The sequence below is a fragment of the Triturus cristatus genome, chromosome 4_2, assembly GCF_964204655.1.
Source record: "Triturus cristatus chromosome 4_2, aTriCri1.1, whole genome shotgun sequence".
In the NCBI taxonomy this organism is placed as follows: domain Eukaryota; kingdom Metazoa; phylum Chordata; class Amphibia; order Caudata; family Salamandridae; genus Triturus; species Triturus cristatus.
Genome location: NC_140586.1, coordinates 40744861 through 40765262, shown reverse-complemented (window position 1 = coordinate 40765262; position 20402 = coordinate 40744861). Strand labels below are relative to the sequence as shown.

Here is a 20402-nt window from a genome sequence, read left to right as displayed (position 1 = left end):
TTTAATTAAAATTAGTAATGTCACCCAGCCAAGACAGATGTGATATTAGAATCAAACAAAACAGCACTTCAATTAGAAAAATGCCAAGTAGTGACTGAAGAAGCGCTTGCTGAGTGTAACTCCAGATAGTTCACTTATTCAGATGCAGCTCCAGAGTTGTACTGGGAAAGTGAAAATAAATGTGCGTCATTCTGGACAAGGCTCACAAGGAAACTGTTGAGTGAAGCCGATACATAAAATCTATTTGGTTGAGTTGGCCTGGTCTCTGAAGTCACATGAAAGAAAAGAACGCAAATAGATTTGTTGAAATACAAGGACTGGTGAAATCAATGCATCTATCTTGGACTTAAGAGCTCTGTAAAGAGTTACCCGGTGAGAGGGGCACCTTTCTCTGGGAGAAGAGGGGGGTTGTTGTAGCTAGGGGGGCTGCAAGCCTCTGTGGTGTGAAGCTCCTGCCAGAGCTGGTGAAGCTGCTTCTGCTGCTGACATATCTATTATGTTGCTGTAAAAAAAAGTAGGCCTTTACTGTACACATCACCAAAGCGGCAATGTAAAGTCAATGTCACAGTGTAACCATTCACGAAATGCAGGGGCCCTGTATTGTTCACAAGTGCTCAAAACACACAAATAAAGTTGCCTGCAGCAAAAAACTAACAAGAATTGGCAAAGCCAATAGGTCTCGCCTTTGGGACCTTGTAAGTGTTTAGCCGGAGCCATTGGCTTTGCCAATGTCTTTAAGTCATGGTGTAGAGCAGTGTGCCTGCTGTGCAGCATGTTGGAAAGTTACAATAGAAAAGTGTTATAAGCATTTTTGTTAGGTTACATATATAACCAGGAAGGCATTATGTACAACTGAACCACCCTATTAAACAAGCAATAGAAATGCAATAGGTTTTGCATTTGCTTGAGTGAGAGCTATTGGCGCTGTAAATGACAATTCATTTTTTACCTATTTGTTATGTATGTGGTGTGTAATGGAATTATGTGGGTTGGATGGGAATTATTAGTTGGGAAATTGTGTGGTGTAGACTTTTGTGGTGTGAAGTGGATTTGTGTAGTGTAATTATGTGGCATAATATGCAGTAGAAATATGTTGATAGTAATTGTGTGGTATTGAGTGTACTGGAAATATGTGGAGTGGGATTGTGTGTTATATAGTGTAATGATGTGGATTGGCATTTTGTGTTGTGGAGTGGTATGTGGTGTAGTTAATTATGTGGTGCGCTGCTGAATTTTGTGGCATGATGTGGAATTTTGTGGTGTGGATTGAATTTATGTGGTGTGTTGTGTAATTGTGTTGAGTTGAATTGTGTGGTTTGGTGAAAACGTTTATGGTGTGGATTGGATGTATGTGATGTGTTGTGTAATTGTGTTGTGAGTTGCATTATGTGGTTTGGTGTCACATTTTGTGGTGTGGTTTGGAAATGTGTGGAGTTGAATTGTGTGGTGTGGAATTGTGTGTATAATCAACATTAACTTGTCAAAAGCAGCACACCACAGAAGCAACCAGCTTTTGACAAAGTGCAGGACCTAGTACCAAGTCTCGCTCACCCTGCTGCCTTGACCTATTATTTAAATTAACAAGAAGGGAACTCATGAGCCAAACCGCTCGAGAAGTACTGCACCTAGCTGGTTAACCATTTTGCTACACATTCATACCGATTTCAAGGCATGGTACCATAATGGTTAAGTCGATCCATGTCACACACCACATCTTCAATGAGCTATGGCTCAACCAACCAACATTTAACAAATTATGATTTTTATACCATATGCAACAATATTAAAAGCAATACCACAAGTCCCAGAATGCAATGTATTGTTAAAAGGCCAGCGCTGTCTGAAAGTGTTGCATATAGCATGGACTCTTGTCAGTTAAAAATGGATGTCTCTGGTTGGAAAGAAGCAATATGTTTGGCATGTACATGTAATGTCTTGCCTGCCGGGGACCTACGAGTATGAGAGAAACAGCTCCGATGCACGCCGAGGCTCGAGCACAGTTGAGAGATGCAGGGCAGCTGATGGTTCGGAGGTGAAGGTGGCTCATTAAGGAGGTAGGTGAACTCACTCACCAACTGTAGTATCCACATTATTGCAGAATGATTGGTCCCGCTCAGCTGCACCAGTTATCTGCTGGCTCCAGCCTCAGCTCGTGTTACCAGTGGCACGCACTGCACACTGGGGAGCAGCTAAGCAGCCATCGAAGTGACAGGGAATCACTGCCATGGAACCGAACACAAAACTTGTCAGTCACATGCTCGCATTGTTTCAAAGTGGGACATTCATCGGAAGTTAATTGCGAGAGGTTAGGAAACGTAAAAAATAAATAAAGTACAATTAAGCACATTTAGTAGCAGGCCACTAGAGGAGGTGTGACCAGAATGGGGCTCGATGCTACAATCTCAACACTGGTGTTTATTTTTATTCCAAAATGTTTCCTTGTTTGCGCTGTGATGAATGCTCTGGTTGATCCTACCATGTCCGCGAGTGAACTTATCCCCATGTACCACTGATGAAATGGAAGTGCACAAATAAAACAGCACAGCCACAGCATCCTGGGGGGGAGGGAAGGAAGAAACAGGGACTGGCGGAAGCGGCAGAAGAAACAGACACGAGGTTGTGTGGAGACCCCAAAGCAGTTCCGTGTGGATCAGTAGGAGTCTGCTCTTTTTTATTGGATGTTTAATGCACTTTGGGTTGATAGAGAGCAGCGATCGAAGTGCATGAAAAAAGTGTGGAGCTGTGATCCTGAGTCCAATGGGGGCAGGATCAGTGATTGCCGGGAGGAGAGGGGGCGCATTTCTGTCAGGTAGCCGACTTGTTAGAGGCGGCGCTCGCGGGAAGCCGACACTTCGTCTTGTGGTGAAAGCTTTTGAATGACTTTTATATAAATAGAGGGCCACATATGAACAACAAGTGGAAATCCCTGTAAACTTTAACCATTTTCAAGAGGAAAGTCATCAGTTTCAACAAATACTTTTATTTAAGGCTGTTTCACAGCAACCTTTACACTGACCGCACCTAAAATACCGTGAGAGCAGTTTTCTCATTAGGACCAAATTCTAAGACTAAGCATCACAGTTAAAAGAAACGCCCGGCCGCAAAAGTGAACGCGACCGCCATCTGTTTCCAATTAACACAACTGCAAGACATGCAAATGTAAACAAGCGCAGGCACGATAATTGGAAACAGATGGCGCCACTGCTCGCTCCCGCAAGGTGGATGCCGTACATGCACGAGTGCTCATTGGAAACAATGCAGTACATGCACGAGTTTTCGAAAAGGTACAGACCAATTCCAAGAGGTCATTTCCTAAGCAGCGCTGGGCTCGTCCTAAAAAGGGAGAGATTGTGAGAGTAACATGAATATGTAACAAGTTGGATAGCGAGCAGAGTTTGCTGGCCATTTAGTGGCCTGTTTAGAATCGATAACTGTCACAATCAAATGGATCGTTTGATCCATGGTTTATTTACAAGCACTCTGCTCAAAGTGTTTATAGGTAAAATCTCTTTGCCCCTGCGGTTAGGAGAGTGTACTTGTGGATAAAGGCAAACACTCAATTGTTTTATACTGTAGCAAAGTGGAGGCAAAACTGTAACATTTAGAGTTTCTAAATTCATTATTCAAACTATGAAAAGTTCATTATAATAATTCCTGTTAGGAGATTTCAAAGGATTCACCAAAACGTACCCGCTACCAATGTCTGACAAAGCAAACCCCCATCTCCTGACACACCTACAGAGCCAATGGTTGAATAAAATTGAAGAGAAGGGTATGAGTATTTGTCTATGAATGTATACTTGACAGCACTAGCATAGATGTCCGTGACAACACAAAGCTAGATGGAGTACAAAAATCTGATGCATCTATAAAGAGCATTACTAATGAAGAACTGAATGCTGACATATCAGAATAACAATTTCAATGCTAGGTACCTTCCTTATAAACTGGGATAACTTTCCGCACTTTATGGACACTTGAATGCATGTTTTCTGTATTTTAGACAACGACTAAAGATTAAGGATATTTTCATATAGGATGTGCTTAATAGCATCCTTGATATTTTACTAAGGCATATTGACCTAAGTTTTATCAGTGATGTATTGATCAATTTTGCAAGACTTTTTGTTAGTACAGCTTTTGTGATGAAATATATTTTAATGTATTCTTGACAATAATTTGTTAACCCCCTGTTCCATCCACTGTCATCATTCTCTTCCAGGAAGTGGCTAAAACAACACAGTTACCATCTAATACATTTTTAGCCCTCTGCTATTCTACTTTTGCACAGAAATGTTTTAGGCTTAAATTATTAACATATAAAATGTGAACGTAAAAAGGTCACACAGGTGTGTTCCCAGCCTCACCTGACTGATTCCTACACTGGTTGCCAAGGCTGCTTGTTTTTTTCTGTCAAGACAAAATGATTTGTTATTTGGGTATTCATTTGTATTCAATAAAACTATGAGAGGAGGAGTTCTCAACAATGCCCTCTTTACGACCCCAAGCTGTACCAATCCCTAGCGAACAACTCAACAACACACACTTAATCTATGGTTCATGTGTAGGTCTACTTCTACACCACGCTCTACCCTATACACAACATTCCCTTCTCCATGACTACTGCATTCTGCCTCTCACCAACGTCTACACCACCCTTGAGGTACACCCCTTACTCACATACCTTTCTGTTCACACCTGTTCCTTTCCACCTAATTCTGTCACAAACTTCAAGCCCCCAGCACCATCTCTCCAAATTTCACTATCTTCAAACTTATCCACTTCCCCTTCCCCTCCACATAATTTCAACATCTCCATTCTCTAAGCTAGTCCTTCTCTGCCCAGATCCACATATTCTGGGGAACACTCAGTAAGCCAATGGTGGAGCAGACGCTGTAGAGGACTCGAAGGAGAGGCCCGTACCTTCTTGATCGTTGAGGAGCCAGAATCTGTGAAATGGAAAGACGCAGCATGTTACACTGGAGCATAGTACTATTCATTGCATCACTGTCGAGACCTACACCATAAAAAACAATACTAACTGCAGCAGAAGATCATACAACAAACCAAAGTACTGATCTCTTCAGGAGTACTAACTTCAGCAAGAGACAGAAACCACTACCCCAATAACTATATACTTACCTCAGCAGAAGACAGAGGCCCAAACCCAACACCAAAATATATACCTTCATTAGATAGCCACAGGGACTAATGGCTCCAAATCGTGGTCAGTTTACCTCTGATGCTGGTTGACCCACTATAGGACCAAAAATGTGCACCAAGTTCACACCTTTTGCACATGACTATCAATTGTCGCTATGTGAGTAGTGCAATGGCTTATTCAGGGAAGTGGTGTGATGTTACAGAGTCAGAACTGTTTATCTCACTGAGTAACTCTTAAAAAAATCAATGTCCCGCTAGAGCTATATCTAGAATAGGAAAATGTATCTCATTCTACTCTAGATGCAAAACTACAGAAATAAATGCGCTACTATTTAGGAAACAATGGGAAACGGACAGGTAATGCTTCACAATGTTTACAGTGATTCACCTGCTGTCTATGGCACACATAGTTGTCTGATGGAATATTGTGGACAAAATATCTACAATAAATATTGCAAACACATATCAACTTTATATACTTTATATATGAAGTCAGAAATATCAACAATGAAAATACACAAGACCACATTTTCATCAAAATAAATAAGTATATAAAATGTTAACTATTATACACTATATTAGCTTTAAAACATATATCAACTTAAAAAATAATATTATATTAAACTTATGCTTGCTATATAAAAATATATAACTTACAAACAAAATAAAAATATACACTAAAATAATTATTTAAGAATAATCAACAAATAATAAAAATGAATTATAATATCAAACTGTATGGGGGGGCGTGGCCAACCGGCTAACATGGCAGACGCCAGTGCTTGAGGCTCCGACCGTTACCCCCGATAACTCCTGCCAGTTCTCCTGGGGAGGGGGCAGCCCTAGCCTGTGGGGCGCTGATCGGGTGTGGGGCGACGGCGGGGACGATCCCTGAGATCCGAGAGCCGTGGGGAGCTGCTCCCGGGCGGGGCCGGCGAGAAGAGGGCGCGCGCGGCTGCCCGCGCGGCGGAGCTAACCGCTGGAGACTGCTGCAACGCCGGAGGCCGGTTCGAGGACGAGCCGGGTGCGCGGAGAACGGAGAGCCAGGAGGCCAGTGAGCCTCCGTGTGGTTGCTGCGGGGGCTGCCGAGGGGCTCCCGGCCGGAGGCGGCAGTGCGGCGGAGGGCCTGCTGCGCTGGAATGCTGAGGAGCGGCGGCGCCCTGGGCCGCGTCGTGATGGCCTGTCGCGGCCTGTGTAGAGACTGGTAGCGGTGAGGGGCGGAGCCGCGTCCCGGAGGAGCACCGTGGCTCACAGGCCTGTGCAGCCTGTATGTGGAGAGGCTCGTCGCCCGGAGTCAAGGGGACCAGCGCCGTCGGTGAGTCGCTTGCTGGGGACGTAGCGGACGGAGAGCTGGGGGCCCCACTGAAGTGACGAGCGCTGAGGTCCCAGGGTGAATGGTGCGCTGCCGAAGCCCGTGGAGCCTACGGATCGGCCTGCGCTGCAGCTGCGAGGTGAGCGGAGGCCTGGGAGAACTGTAATCACACCCGCACCCGAGGCCGGCGTGCATTGAGAGAGGAGGGACCGCCTGGGGCACACAGAGACTGAGAGAAGGTGCGACTGGGCAGGCTGACGGGCCCGGGGGCCCCGCTGCGGGACGTTCGCCGCTGGGAGCCGGTGGACTGGTGCAGGCGGTGGCGGGCACCATTTCGCGAGAGACGCCATCTTGGGGGCGACGGCGGTGGCCCTTGAGAGTGGGGAGTCTACCGTTGTGGTCAGTGGCGGAGACCCGGCGATTGGGAGGTAGGAGACCCTCGGAGTGACTGGCTGAGGCACGCTGAGTGTTGGAGTGGTGAAGTTCCGTGGGCCCAGCGAATGGCTGGCGGGCACCTGTCGGGTGTACTCGGCGATGCTGGGGTGACACTGGCCTGAACACTGCCGGCGCGGCCGAGAGGAGCCACGTGCGTTCCCGGCGGGCGCCGATCTGGCGTACCGGGGGTGACTGGTCGCGGTCGGAGCCGCTGTGGGGAGCTGCGGGGGATCCCACCGGCTGGCACATCAAGAAGACGAGGGCAGTGGTGTGTTGACCGGGGGAGAGACGCGCGACACGCTGGTCCGGAAGCCCTGTTGACCCGGGGACACCACCCCTGAGTGGACCACCGCCTCCCCCCTGGGGACCTTCCGTCCGCCTCGCCGCCCACCTGCCTGGGGTTGGCCACTAACGCTCCGGGACTGAGACGGAGCCCCTGGTTGCCGTGCGGAGAGGCGCGCCGTGAAGGAGCAGGGGCACCGCCACCTGGCTGCACACACATCATCAGGGGACAGCCTGTGGATGCCGACTGCTCAGCAGTACGCGATGGGCTGGCTCCGCTACAAAACGCAGCAGGGTCAGTCACGCGTGGGGAGCTTGGACACAGCGCAGGGCCGCCCAGGGGGAGACGCGGAGCCGCACTCGGCGGCCCTGTCGGCCAAAATGGATGTCATGCTCGCGGCGGTGGAGAGACTCAGTGCCAGCCTGGAACAGACGAGAGAGTCCTTAGAAACCAGGATCGACAAGGTTACCTCCGACTTTACGCTCCTACATGCGGACCACCGTAAGTTAGCCGAGAAGGTTGCGGTACAGGGCCAGACGCTCCGGGAGCTCCAGCCCGTTACCCAGAGTCACAGCGCAGCGCTGCAGGATGTGCTGGATAGGGTCAATGCGCTTGAAGACCGGGCTGACGATGCAGAAGGGTGCTCCCGTCGCAATAATATACGCGTCGTGGGACTTCCAGAGGGCGTGGAAGGCAGGAACCAAGAGCAGTACATGGAGCGCTGGCTGCGGGATCTCTTGCCGCAGGGGGTGCTGTCCCAACACTTTGTGGTGGAAAGAGCGCACAGGGTGCCGGCGCAACAGCCCAGACCCGGTGCCCGGCCCCGTCCGTTCCTCTTCAGGCTCCTGAACTACCGCGACAGGGATGCGGTCTTGAGTGAAACGCGCAAATCTGGGGACCCGACAGTTGGCAGTAGTCGTGTAATGTTCTTCCCGGACTACACCGCGACTGTGCAGCGGCGCAGAAGCAACTATTTGGCGGTGAAGAGGCAACTTCGGGAATTGGAGTTGCCCTACTCTCTGCTGTTCCCTGCCCGTCTGCGAGTGGTGGCAAAGGAAGGGACCCGCTTCTTTGACTCCCCGGCGGACGTCTGGGACTGGCTGGAGGAGACGGGGCAGTGGACGGGGACGAGACCCGCGGGCACAGAACCTGACGGCCGCCCAGAGAGAGGACCCAGGAAGCGCAAGCGGAGGGGAGCTCGTCAGCCGACACGGACGGGACTGGTGGCGCCTAGCCCTGAGAGGATCCGAATGGAGCGGCAGGAGGTCCTCGACGCGGTGGCGACGATGGGAACGCCACACAGCGGCGACTGCATGGAGATCAGAGCGCATAGTGCCCCGGGGACCAGTGGGGCCTCGTCCCCGTCCACGGCGATCTCCGAGGAACTGGCTTTACCAGTGGTGACCCCACAGACTGCTGACTTGCTTGTGTGATGGGATGATACCGCACTACACTGGGGAGAGAATCACATGGGGTAGACATGCCCACACTCTTGCCCTACAGCTGCGTACCGGGGGGAGGGGGGTGGGGCCCTGGGGGATCCCGTGTAAAGCATAGGACTAGCGCTGGAGGCACTCGGCTGCGCAAGGGCGGCTTGCTTGTGGCGCGCGCCACCGGAGGTTCTAGCGGGGGGCCCCTGCTGTTGCGCCTCCGCGCTCGGACAGCGCGGTGGTTACATGCCAGATGAGATGCTGCATTCCCTTCATCTAGAGGAGACTGGGGAGGGGGAACTGTGCCACCTTGTCGATACTTCCGCGCGTACCCCATCAGGCACTACACTGACACACTGCATTGCTAATTATCTTCTTTAAAGTTTGGACGGATGCCCCGTTGGGAATACGCCCCTTTCGTTACACTGTTCTCAGAAGTTACACTGTTCACACGGCAGCGCATTCATATGTTACCCTGGGTCACACCGAAGCCCCCCCCCCCCCCCCCCGGGTGCGAGCACTCTACTTCCAGCCTGGCTGGCTTCACCGACTCTACGATGGCACACACTAATATAGTGACCTGGAATATACGGGGCATGCATACATCGTCAAAGCGCTACTCCATTTTCTCCTACTTACAACGCCACTCGGTTGGGATCGCCCTCCTGCAGGAGACACATATGTCGCAGCTAGAGCTGGGCAGGCTCTCCAGACGATGGAGAGGACACACATATGGCACCACTTACTCGGCGCATGCGCGAGGCACCTTGATATGGGTGCGAGCGGGAGTTCCTTTCAGGTGCGAGGAGGTGGTAGTGGACGACGAGGGCAGGTACACGCTGGTGTGGGGAAAGTTGAACGGGCAAGTGATGTTATTGGGTTCGATATACGCGCCTAATGTTGACCAGCCGTCCTTCCTAGGGCGCCTGACGCGGCTTCTGCACCCTTATGCGGGGCTCCCCTGGCTGCTGGGGGGGGACTTTAACATGGTACTGGATGTCCAGCTAGACCGATCCTTCCCTCCCCTGCGTGCTGCGATGGTGGAGTCCAACGCTCGGGCGCTGGGGGACTGGCTCGCACACTGGGCGTTGCAGGACCTGTGGCGCACCCTCCACCCGCGGGACAGGATCTATTCTTACTACTCGGCAGTGCACGACCTGCACGTCCGGCTGGATAGGTTGGTGGGCTCCCAGTCACTGCTCCCGCTTATAGTGAGATCTGAATATCTGGGCCGAACGCACTCCGATCATAACCCTTTGTGGTTCCAGCTTAGCTGGGTGGTGGAACGGCCGCCGGTGCCCACCTGGCGGCTTCAGCCGAGCGCGCTTGAGGACCCGGAGTTTCGATCCTCCCTCGGTACGGCCATTCTGGCGTACTTTGAAGCAAACGAAGGGACGGCGAGTGGTGCACTGGTGGAGTGGGAGGCCCATAAGGCGACCATCCGAGGCCACTGCCTGGGGGCCACCTGGAACATTCGCAGAGGCCTTTCAGACTCCCTGACGAGCCTGGAGAATGAACTCCAGCGATACGAGAGGGAGGGAGAGGGAGGGGGTCGGCACTCGCACACCCTGGAGGACCTCCGGGGAAAGCACGCGGACCTCCTGGAGAGGCTCCGGTGCCACAATTACGCCGCACACACGGCCAGGACGCACGCCAGAGCGGACAGGGCGGGCCGCCTCCTGGCCTGGCTAATACGGCAGGAGGACCGACGCGCCCCCATAGGAGCGATTCGCAGGGAGAATGGAGCGCTAGTCTATACACAACGTGAAATACATCAGGCCTTTGTTGATCACTATAAGCAACTGTACAAATCAAAGGGAACTGGCCCCCCGCATCTTCTTGGGGACTTCCTGGCCTCAGTCCAGCTCCCTGCGGTCACGGCGGCACATAATGAGGAGCTCGCCGGGCCTCTCTCCCTGGAGGAAATCGGGGAGGCGATACAGTCCATAGCATCCGGGAGGACACCGGGGCCGGCCTGCCTGCCCGCGGAGTACTACAAAGCATACCGTGAGTCCCTGGCGCCGCTATTGCGAGAGCTCTACAACAAAGCGCTGGAGGAGGGGTCGCTCCCCCCTTCTCTGCGGGAGGCGTTCCTGGTCTCTCTGCCCAAGCCTGACAGAGATCCCACAGCGCTGGGCTCCTACCGTCCCTTGGCGATGCTTAACGTGGATTACAAAATCCTTGCAAAAGTGCTGGCGGAAAGGCTGGCCCCGGTAGTTCCTCATCTGGTGCACACCGACCAGAATGGCTTTGTCCCGGCACGTTCAACATCGCTGAACATTAGGAGATATTTCAGGGTGGCCACTGAGGCAGTGCATAGGTGGCCCAGAGCGGGGTGCCTCATACTAGATTTGGAGAAGGCATTCGACTGCCTGGAGTGGGGTTACCTGGCTGAGGTGTTGCTGCGATATGGGCTGGACGGGGGCTTCCTCAAGATGGTCGACCTGCTATACAGGCGCCCCACGGTTCGTGTCCGGCTGGGCCCATACGTCTCGGAGGCGATACCGGTGTGCCGCGGAACCCGTCAGGGGTGCCCACTGTCCCCGCTCCTGTTTGCCCTGGCAATTGAGCCTTTGGCTGCAGCTATGCGGGCGACTCTGGGGGATGGTATACCGCTGGGGGACGCCGCCCACCACGTGTCGCTCTACGCGGATGACCTGTTGGTCTATGTTCGGGATGTGGGGCGTGTTCCAGAGGGGCTGCCACAGCTGCTGCGAACGTTCGCCGCTACTTCGGGGCTTCGTGTGAACGCAGCCAAATCCTGCCTGAACGCCTTTAGCGCCGGGATTGACGATCCGAGATACTGTCTGGACGGCACGATGGTCCAATGGAAGGATGACACCTTCCGCTACTTGGGGATACAAATTTACCGATGCCCGGCTGACCTTTTCGACGGGAACTTGGGGAGGGCGGTCGCGGCGCTCAGGCAGCAGGTGCGCACTCCCACTGACGATTACGGGCAGGGTGGAGCTAGCTAAAATGGTCATGCTCCCCCGCCTACTATATTACTTTGCTAACTTGCCGATGTATATTCCCCCCGCATTTTTTGGTACGCTCAATCAGCTGCTGCGGGAACTCATCTGGGGCGCTGCCAGGCACAGGCTGGCGCTTGCGAAGCTGCTTCTGCCGACAGACAGGGGTGGTTTAGCCGCTCCTTGCTTTGAGCACTACTACCTGGCTGCTCAGCTACAATGGGTGGCCTGCTGGCTGGCTGACAGAGGCAGGGACGACACGGCCACGGAGCTGGCGCCTTACTCCCTGGAGCAGCTTACCAGGTCTTTCCATCCTCTCCACAAGGTCGCGCGCCCGCTACCACTCCTTCTGGACGTGGCGCATAGGTGTTTCCGGAGGGCCTTGTTCCTCACTCGCGCTATTGTCCCGTATGCGCCGGCTATACCGTTGGAAGGCTCACCTGGTGGGGGAGGAGTGCTCACGGCCCCCATGCTGGCGGATTGGTGGGGAGCTGATGTACGCACGCTGGGGGATCTGTACCGGGAAGGCGAGCTCATAACATACGAGACCCTGGTATCGGAAGACGGGCTCCCGCCCGGTGGGTTTCTGACACATCGCTCGCTGATAGCGAGCATGACGGCAAAATGGGGGGATATGGCCACGGAACCCACCCAGCACTTGACCATGCAATACTTACATGTCATGGGGAGGGGAGGGCACCTGATCCGCTGGTTTGCGGCTTCGCTGAGGGAGCTGTCGTCCGTCAGTTTGGACCGCCTTCGTGCAAAATGGGTCCTGGACCTGGGGAGACCGATGGCGGACAAGGAGTTGGAAAGGATACTCAAGGGCCCGGTGCGTATACCCCGGAACATGCGGTTCCGACAAATTCAGTTATTTATCGTGCATAGAGCTTACCTCACGCCAGAGTTAATTAACAGATACTTCCACCGTACTGATGCGGTGTGCCCTAGATGCAGAGAGCCGGGGGCGGGCTTTTTGCACATGTTGTGGAGCTGCCCGAGGTTGGGCACCTATTGGAGGACGGTCAGTGGGCTGTTGCTGGGGAGTGTGGGTCGTACTATCCCATTCGACTGGCCCGAACATATATTGCACCACTTTAAACGATCACGAAAAGATAAGGTGACGTCCCGATTCATGGATCTAGGGCTGGTAGTGGCGGCGCGCCTCATCACGAAGCGGTGGAAAGCGCATGAACCGCCGCGCGCGCAGGCTTGGAGCGCCTCACTTCAGGCATGGGCCGGGGCCGAGGGGACCGCTATCCAGAGGGAGGAAACACTGGGCCTACGGAGGGAACCCATGGCGGACCGCTGGAGGCAGTTGCTGGGGGAGCTCAGACGCTTGAGCGCGGAGGGTTGCGCGGGGTCACAGGAGGAGGCCGCCGGGGTTGGCGGGGGTGAGGGCGGGCCGGGGGCTGCTCCGCTGTCGGGATGATAGGCCTCTACCTGCTCTCCCCCAGCGCCGCGGCACCCGCACTTGCATAGCGATGCTCACGGTTGAGGCGCAAGCACGCACACACAAACGCTCCCCGGGGGGGATGGAGTGGTGGGGAGTTCCTGACAGACGGGGGGGTAACACATATGTATGTATAGTTCATGCTGCCATTGTTAGCGTTTGATGTTATGGATAACCTTTGGGAATTGAGGGTAATTTGCCTGTTCACAATCCCTGAAAGGGGTGGGTGGCATCCGTGTGCAGGCAAGGAGCCTGGCTGATTCACAGTTACTACGGTCGCTTCTGATGTGAATCCCTGGAACTGCCCATGAGACTGCAGCTGGCTCCGAAGTGGGCAGCGATCATAATTTGACTTGAATACATATCGGGATTGTAGTTATTGACCCTGATACGGGGAGATCCCCTGCACATGCCTATGAATATCTGCTTGCCTGTCATGTCAAATGCCAAAGAATGTTCTCGTTTAAACTAATAAAAACAGATTTAAATAATAATATCAAACTGTATACCAAAATAAAAATATGTAATCTAAAAAATAAATTAACAAAAATGAATAAAAACAAAATATTATATTGAAGTAAAACAAAAAAAAATACATATTAACTCATCTAAACAAAATTAGACTGAGGTAAAATTTACTACTCCAACTAGAACTTGAGCAACTGTAGGGAAAGTGTTGAACTTTGAAAAGTTCAGATTTACTATTTCCATTACAACATAAGCAAAAGTAGGAAAAGTGTTAGACTTTGGAGTGGTCAGATTTACTATTCCTACTCTAATCTGAGCAACAGTAGGGAGAGTGCTGCACATTGAAGGGGTAACATTTATTATTTCCTCTCCAACATAAGCAAAAGTAGGGCTTTCGAGGTATCGGATTTACTGCTCGAAGTCCAACGCAAGCAAAAGTAGGGAAAGTGTTACACATTGGAGAGGTTAGATGTACTAATCCCACTTTAAACCGAGCTAGAGTAGGGAAAGTGCTGGACTATGGAGGAGTCATTTTTACTATTCCGACTCCAACATAAGCAACAGTAGGAAAATGTTGGGTTTTAGAGGGATTTGATTTACTATTCCAATTATAATCTACACAACAGTGGGAAAATCTTGTCCAGTGGAGGTGTCAGATTTAATATTCCCATCCCAACATAAGCAAGAGTAGGCAAAGTGTTGGACTGTGGAGGGATCAGATTTACTATTCTCATTACAATCTAAACAAGTGTAGGGAAAGTGTTGGAGTTTGAAGGAGTTAGATTTACTATTCCCACTACAACAAACAAAAGGAAGGACCGTTTTGGTCTTTGGAGGGGTCAGATTTACTATTCCAACTCCGCTTTAAGCAACAGTAGCTAAAGTGTTGGACTTTGAAAGGGTCGGATTTACTATAAGCATTCTAATCTGAACAACAGTAGGGACAGTGTTGGACTTTGAAAGGTTAGGTTTACTATTCCAACACCAACATAAGCAAAAGTAGGGAAAGTGTTGGACTATGAAGCGGTACTATTTACTATTCCCATTCTAATCCAAACAAGAATAAAGAAACTGAATACCGATTAATCATTGAATTAATTTACAGAATCAATGAAAAAAATTAAATTACATAAAAATTATTTTTAAATGAAAAACAATAATTTACATTTAAAAAAAGACTTCCCACCTTAATCTCCTACAAACCCAACAACCCGCTACTAAATTAACATTTTCGAATTGAATAAAAAAAATAAACAAATCACACTAAAACAAATTAAGCACAAATATTACAACTATACTAATAACCTATGATACTAAATGAGCTAATATTTACCCAACTAATTGAAAAGCAATAATTTATACAACTATATTAAATTAATGAAATATTATATGCAAATATATTTAAAAATATATATCTTACATAATTGACATAATTCTTACCTTCTATCTTCTGTCCCACAATAATTTTGACATCACAATAATTTTAACACAATATATGTGAACCCAGATATGTTTACAGGATATTTTGGTAGAATACCACAGAGGTTACGGTCTGTCCTTGCGTCCTCCTATGACAGTTATGCCTTAATCACTGCCTGGGAGGTGAAACAGCATTTTAGTATGTACAAACCACAAGTTTCAAGGTGTTATAAGCCAACACAAGACCATTTAATTTGATGGCTGTGTGAAAAACTCATATCGAAGGTGGCATGCCACTGCTCCAGACTTAACTTCTTTGACCATCCAGCCTGCCTTCTTTTAGGGGCCTCTGCGATCTCCAAGGGCAGTCACCATCAGGCTGAGAGCAGTTGTAGTTCCAAGAGCAGCAGTCAAAGGCTCATACAAAATTCCTCCACCCAAGAGAGATGAAAGCCCATCCAGATGTCACTCGAAAAGAGGAGCAGCTCAGCAAGCAGGTGAGGTGGGCAGTTACAGTTGTAGTCTTACCAGCCTTCCATGATTTGGGGTCTGTGGTCTACAACGGACTCATAGCATTAGGGTTTGCCACTAAGCAGCAAGGCTCCCCACACAGAGTATAAGCCCCATCTGTTTGGACCAGCAACACCACTGAACTCTCCCAGGCCTGATGAGGAGGAGATGAGATGAGGGCAGAGATGACTTTGAGGCCCAGTTGGAGTTACAAAGGGACATTCACTCTTCAAGCAGGGGTGCCGGGTTTACCACAGATCTTTGCTGCACTGAGATCCCGCTGGGCTCCATAGTGCTTTCAACTTGGCCAGTCCTTCCTAAGGTCAGCTCCTCTTCTTCCACGCAGCTGGACTTAGCTCTCTTTTAGGCAGTACCCTTGTGCAGAAACACCTTCAGCGCCTCTCTCTCTCAGGCGCACAGGTAGGCAAAACCTCCCAGGGCAGCTCCTCAGCGCTTCTATCAGGAATCCTTGGACTAATGGTGATATCCAGTCAGCTGGCTGGGAAGTTGACTGTCAGAGACACCAGCCCTGAAGCATAGATGTTTCACAAACACCTTTCAGGGGTGATGTCTGGGTACCAGTCAGTGAGATTTCCCAGAACACTGACTTGGGGTCTTAGGCTGACGCTTATTCTGGTTCCATAGTTTGTAGATACTACACGTGCAGTTCTGGGACTGGTTTTGGTGGTTCTATTCCTTTTGTTTATTAATTTCAGACAGGCCAGCCTTTGTCTTTCAATGTCAGCAGGAAGTAGGGGTGTAACTGGGATTCTTTGGCTCAAAGAAACCCAAACCACAGGCACAAATAAGGGAGAATATACATAGGGTTCTCAGCATACAGTTGTGTTTGTGCTGTGGCCAAAGAGCCAAAAACACCTGCAACTGTCTCCTTGAGATACCTAAGGTAGGGATACATACTCACAGATCATGCGGAGATAGGTTCTCATCCAAAGAGATGCTGCTCCCAGATCTGAGTACTTGGTGGCTACCAAGACTCATTGCTCAGTTGGTGAAATTTGGTTCTCAGACTGACAAAGCAGCCAGAAAAGTAATTCAAAATTCCTTTGCCCTAACATGGCATTGCACTTCACTGCGAGGTCCAATCCATGTAACAAGATAGACCACTGGTACAGCCAAAGAGAGGTTTGCGATATGCCTGGACCACAAACTTGGTGTCTAACAAGTAAGGCATGAATATCCTAGCGACCCACTCTATAGCAATGCACTCTTTTTTTATGGCAGCCTAGTTCTGTTCTCTAGGACTACGCCTGTGATCAATAAAGGTAACCAGATACTCCTTTCCTGGTCTTTGAGCTGGGAGAGAACTGCCCCAACTATCTGGTCAGAAGCATCCATTTGCGGAATAAAGATCTGCCTGTAGTCAGGGGCCTTCAAGACAGATGCATTACTCACTGTTGTCTTCAGGTCTGTGAAAGCCTTTTGACACTCCTCTACTCAAATCGGTTTCCGGGGCTGCTTTATGAAGGTCAGGGCTCTTCAGGTGGCAACCATATGTGGCCACAAAATTACTGTAAATAGCTGGTGGGACCTCAAACAGCTCACACTTGGGTCTGTGTGTTCCCATATCGGCTGCACTTTAGCTTCAAACAGGCCTATCATTCTCCACCTGACGAACAAAATAGATTGAAGAAGATTGCCCCACGTGGCACTTCATATCCTTGATGGTCAGTTTGGGCCCCTGTATCTGCACCAACACCTGCTCAAAGGGCTCTAGGTTGTTCTTCTGTGATTTATTGTAAACAGGAATGTTGTCAAGATAGGCTACACAGACATCCTCCAACCCTGACAACACGTGGTTAACTAGGCATGAAAAGTGACAAAACACATTATTTCGCCCAAAAGGCACAGCAGTAAACTGATACAGGCCTTCCTATAAGAAATGCAGACTTCTCCAAGGCACCACGTGCCAGAGGAATCTGCCACTGGTCAGATCAGCCTATCCACTAGCTTGCAGGATCACATGTTCATCAGTCTTGTCACAAGTGTTCCATACCCTGGCCGCCTCTGGTTTGATGAGCACTTGGACCAGGTTTTACAACCTGTAAGTTTTGCTCTTCACGAGCAAACTGGTTCTTGTATCTAGGTCATGGACACAGGAGGCTGTCAACACAGGGATCAGTGAGAAGAGATAGAAAATCTTTTCCAGATCTTCTTACTTCTTTAAACCCTTCTTTCTTCTCAGGAGTCAGATCTCGGCAACCTTCACCTCTTCAACAGATCCATCCTCTTCATAGTTGAGCAACAGGGAGGGAGTGGAGGGTGAGAAAGTGAGTGTCTCGCTCTTCTATTCAACGTCCTCTGCCATTGCCAAGACGTTCAAGATATACTCTGTGGAAGTAACTCTTCAGCTAGCTCACATGGACCACCCTCCTTGGTTCTGTTGCCCCCACTTGTCTCAACTAAAAGAGACACCAGAGATCTTTTGGACCACTTTGCAGAGGCCACTTCTTTTGTACTTCTGAGCTCAGGATGGTGGTGGGGGTCAAGTGGGTTTCAAATGGACCAACCGTGTCGATGACCACCCTCTCAAACAACACACCTTCCACGGGTAAAGGTACAAAATGTACCATAGTACTACCTCTAGACTTGCCACTACTTGGACTAGTTGGGGAGGTTCTACAGAATCACTCTATATTATGGAACATCCCCTGCCGATAAAACAGAAGGTACAACGTGTCCTGGTCCTTTTCAATGTAAAAGAGTCCAGCTAAAGCAGCACTGGGGGAGAGGGACAACAGGAATTTTATCTGCATCTAAAGAGTCACCAGTCTCCTGCTGGCACATGGCTCAAAGTTCACAGATTCATTGTCCATGAGTCTGTCCTACCAGGCCAAGCTATGGGTACCAACCATTAATGCGGTGGTCTGGTCCTTGGCTTCCTTCATGGACCCACTATATTAGGGCAGTCCACTTGTGACAGAAGGAACGTCTTCCAGGACAGTACTCCAGCAGTTAACCAAGCTGCAGCTCTAGTAGCTACCCAGACCCCAATAAACAGCCTACCTCTGGGGCTGCATCCTCCTCTCCATATGAAGTGGGACAATGGGCTCAACGGCTGATGTCTTCTCAAAGCCTCTCCTGGTCTGCTCTACACTAATCTCCCCTATCACCGGCCTTCCACCGCTGGAGTAGTCACAGCCTTCTTCCTAGGCTGATGTGCAGCCTGTGCCTTGATGGGCACAGCTCATGTTGTCTAGGCCATTTAAGCCTATTTCCCTGGCACTAACCCAGGTACAATGAGGTCACTGATCTAAACACAGAACATACTGCTGCTCTCTCACCACTATGTGATCCGTGGCCAGTTTGTTGTTGAACTCTACCTCAACCGTGGCAAGACATCTTTAGGTCATCCCCACTGACAACTAGGCAAATGTAGCTGAAACCATGAAAAAGCTTCTTGGGTTTGAAATATATCCTGTCAACCATAGTTTGGTTGGCACCGGTATTATCCACCTAAATGACATACCAAGTGCCATTTGTGTATATGTGGTCGAAAGCATTTGGGTCTTACTCCCAGCTTTCCATAGTAATTAGGTTAGGTGCCACCAGGTCCTCACCGGTGCCAGTCCTCACATGTAGCATGCTGCCTATCAGGGGCGTGGCTGGTACAGGATACTTAAAAGTGCAATCCTTCCTGTCATGCCCTTACTTTTTTTTCCGGATTATTGTTTGTATGTTTCAAGTTCTTTTCTTTACATCTTTCTCCTTTCTTCTAGGTAGATTTATGTATTCCTACTGGGGTGAACATGATATAGATACCTAGGATCTATTGCATCATAACCAGGGATTGTATAAAATAAAGCTCAAGATACACACCCTAAATTAGGGTTTGGGAACACATTTTTTGGTCCAGAAGAAACGCTAAGGATCCAGTACTGGACCGACAGAGCATGAAACATGTTGACCTAAATAGTGAAACCTTGACAGTTCACTACATCACACCCACTGAGTAGTGGCGCTTCTTAACTCAGTGCACACTACCCTGACTTAGTTTTTAACCTTACCGAAGGATCTTTGAATAAAGTTTAATTTAATTTCCTTGAGGTAATTTTAGATCACCCTCTCCACCTCACATATTATACTCCACACACCCGCATACACCATCACGGCTGATACAAGAAAAGATCTCCGACAAAGAGCCCTCTCGCGGGGCCCGTGGGGCATTGCCGCGCTGGCCCCACAAGGAGCAAAAGGCCCGATAAGGAAGCATGACACCCACATGGGTGTGTGAGGGCAACACTTCCAAATAAGGGAGACCCCCAGAACCATAGATTCCAACCAGTTACTTCTCCATCTTTTTCTAACCTTTTCCACTTAGGAACAAGTACCCACATTGATTATACGTATTAGTCATAGTTAGGATCATAGGTACTGGACCTATATCTTGCTTCAAGTCCCCCTTCCTGTGATTTATGACATTCCCACAACATACTTGATCTTCTTCCTCCAAATTACTCCATCATCAGAAACGATTGGGTAGGGAGAGTCAGGGTTGGCATCGCAGCCGTTTTCAGAGGCTCCTTATAACGTAGGGCGACACTCAATGGCTCTTTTTCCACATTACAATGGACTAACTCTGGACCTACGTATTCATCACAGTTCCCCTTCCAGATTAAATGCAATCTATCGCCGACCAGGTGACAAAACAGCCTTCATTGAGGAACACATGGACCTTGCAAACGTCCAATCTTCGCAAAGTGACCTTCCTGGGAAACTTTAATCTTCACTGGGTCATCACAGAAGACTCTGTAGTTAACCAGTTCACCTTCTTTCAATCTGGAAACGAATACTTGACTTAAGAATCTCCAAAGAGGACCTGCTCTTAGGGAATAAACCCATACTGGTACTCTGCCCAATCATTTCCTTATTCCTTTCTGCTTCCAACTCTCTCATTCTTGACAATGGGACAACCGACAAGCTATTACTTGGTTTTGAG

General features: G+C 49.6%; 1 protein-coding gene across 1 annotated transcript in view; it reads right to left on the bottom strand.

The window, feature by feature from the left end:
- The window catches only part of VAV1 (vav guanine nucleotide exchange factor 1), a 415631-nt gene that overhangs the window by 81029 nt on the left and 314200 nt on the right, over positions 1-20402 (bottom strand). Inside the window, exons 18-19 of the mRNA XM_085600348.1 lie at positions 4924-4949; positions 4368-4410 (exon numbers count right to left, since the gene is read on the bottom strand). Coding sequence (XP_085456474.1) covers positions 4368-4410; positions 4924-4949 — 69 coding nt within the window. The remainder of the gene's footprint in view (positions 1-4367; positions 4411-4923; positions 4950-20402) is intronic.